At 30.6% G+C, this 1,668-nt stretch overlaps 1 protein-coding gene across 1 annotated transcript; it reads left to right on the top strand.

The window, feature by feature from the left end:
• The first annotated feature begins 252 nt into the window (after positions 1-252).
• On the top strand, positions 253-1,090 carry LOC136074260 (ARL14 effector protein-like). Its single transcript, XM_065786565.1, has 2 exons — positions 253-517; positions 720-1,090. Exons 1-2 carry the CDS (start codon positions 253-255, stop codon positions 1,088-1,090), a joined length of 636 nt encoding a protein of 211 aa, XP_065642637.1.
• Positions 1,091-1,668: the final 578 nt, after the last annotated feature.

The following is a 1,668-nucleotide window of genomic DNA, read 5'->3' as shown; positions in this document are numbered from 1 at the left end:
ATGGTGTGTAAAAACAGTTTGTTAAGGTTGGTTTTGATATATAAATAAAGTTTTGTGAAGTGAATTATCATGAAAATACATACTTGCAACCCCTGCTGTGATGTATAAATATAGTTTTGGGGCGTCAGTTATGTCGTCTAAATATAGTTTTGAAACAACAGTGAACAATAACAAATTTCAATAAAAAAAAAGTTATTTTAATTTTAGATTAAATAATCATTAAATCTTGTTTGGTAATTCAGTTTCTTAGTCATGGCATACATGCAACAGTGCTCCATCAGAATCAACCTAGAAAGTGAATGTCATCTCACAATATATATATCGTTGCTGGGAATTGAACCTTTTGAAGATATTCCTGAATATAAAAGAGAAATATTGATTTGGAGGACTGGGCTCTTAATAATAAATGTCAAACCAACAACTTGTCTCCATCATAAACATGTTTATTTGAAGCGTTATATAACTAAATTAACACGGTGCTGCAATCCATTTAATACTCATAACAAAGTTATAAAAGGTATTTAAAGTAATCATAACTTTTAGTTTTGTGAAAATGTTGTGAGTTGCAATAATGAAATTATTGGCAGCCAAATTCTATTTTAGCTATATTTAACCTTTTAGCTGGCTTCTGAAAGTGCACTATTAAATGCCATACAACTTTAAGCTTATTAAGGTTTCATTAAAATTTTTATACATATTAAAAGAGTTCCTTTTTTTAGGTAGTCTTTGTGAAATCAACTTGGATACAGCAAAGTACCTATGGAGTAAAGGCAAATTCATAGTTCTAGGTGAAAAACTTTGTCCACAATGCAGACATAAATTAGCATCAAGTGAAGAATCAGAAGAGAATGAGTTGGAGATAAAATTAACTGAAGATAATATGGAAAGAGAAATTATACTGGAATCAACAAGACCATTGCTCAACAGTACTTTATGCAAACTTGAAGTGTCTCCTCTAAAAGTTCATTTACCCAAAACCTCTAACAAGCCTTCACTTGGAAAGAGAAAGATAAAGCAAGTTAAAGAAGCAGTTATTAAGAAGCTTGCAACTGCTCTTCAATTGAAATTCAAACAAAAGCTAGGGATTTAGACTTCCTTATAAAATGCATGAAAGGAAAACTTAAGGTTTCTAACAAAAGGCAGCAACTTTTTGCAACAAAATTTTGACATTAATCCCAAAATCTTGGTCTATCAGAAAAGTAGCAAAATAGTTTTCAGTTTCCTAAAAGATATCATAGCATACTCTGATGTGGTTGAATGGCATCGAATCAGTAAAGATGTTATATAATTTATAAAGCTTTTTTACTATGACGATGAGTATTCAAGGCAAATGCCAGGTAAAAAAGACTGTAAGTGTTGGGGAAAAAAATACATCTCAAAAAAATTGATTTTGTGTAACTTAAAGGAGCTCTATGTGGCATATAAAACAAAGTACCTAGGCCATAAAATTGGATTTTTATAAATTTTGTAGTCATCGGCCTAATTGCACCATTTAGGTTAATGACTACAAATTTAGAAAATCCAATTTTATGGCCTGAGTACTTTGTTTCATATCATTGCTGGTCCAAAAGGTACACATTCTGGGTATACAATTCACCAAAATGTTAAATCAATGTTGAGTGCTATAGACCTTGAAACATCTTACCATGAAATCATTGAAAAAATTGT

This window comes from Hydra vulgaris, chromosome 01 (genome assembly GCF_038396675.1).
Source record: "Hydra vulgaris chromosome 01, alternate assembly HydraT2T_AEP".
Classification (NCBI taxonomy): Eukaryota; Metazoa; Cnidaria; class Hydrozoa; order Anthoathecata; family Hydridae; genus Hydra; species Hydra vulgaris.
The sequence above is the reverse complement of the archived record's forward strand: the minus strand, read 5'-3'. Positions and strand labels throughout refer to the sequence as shown.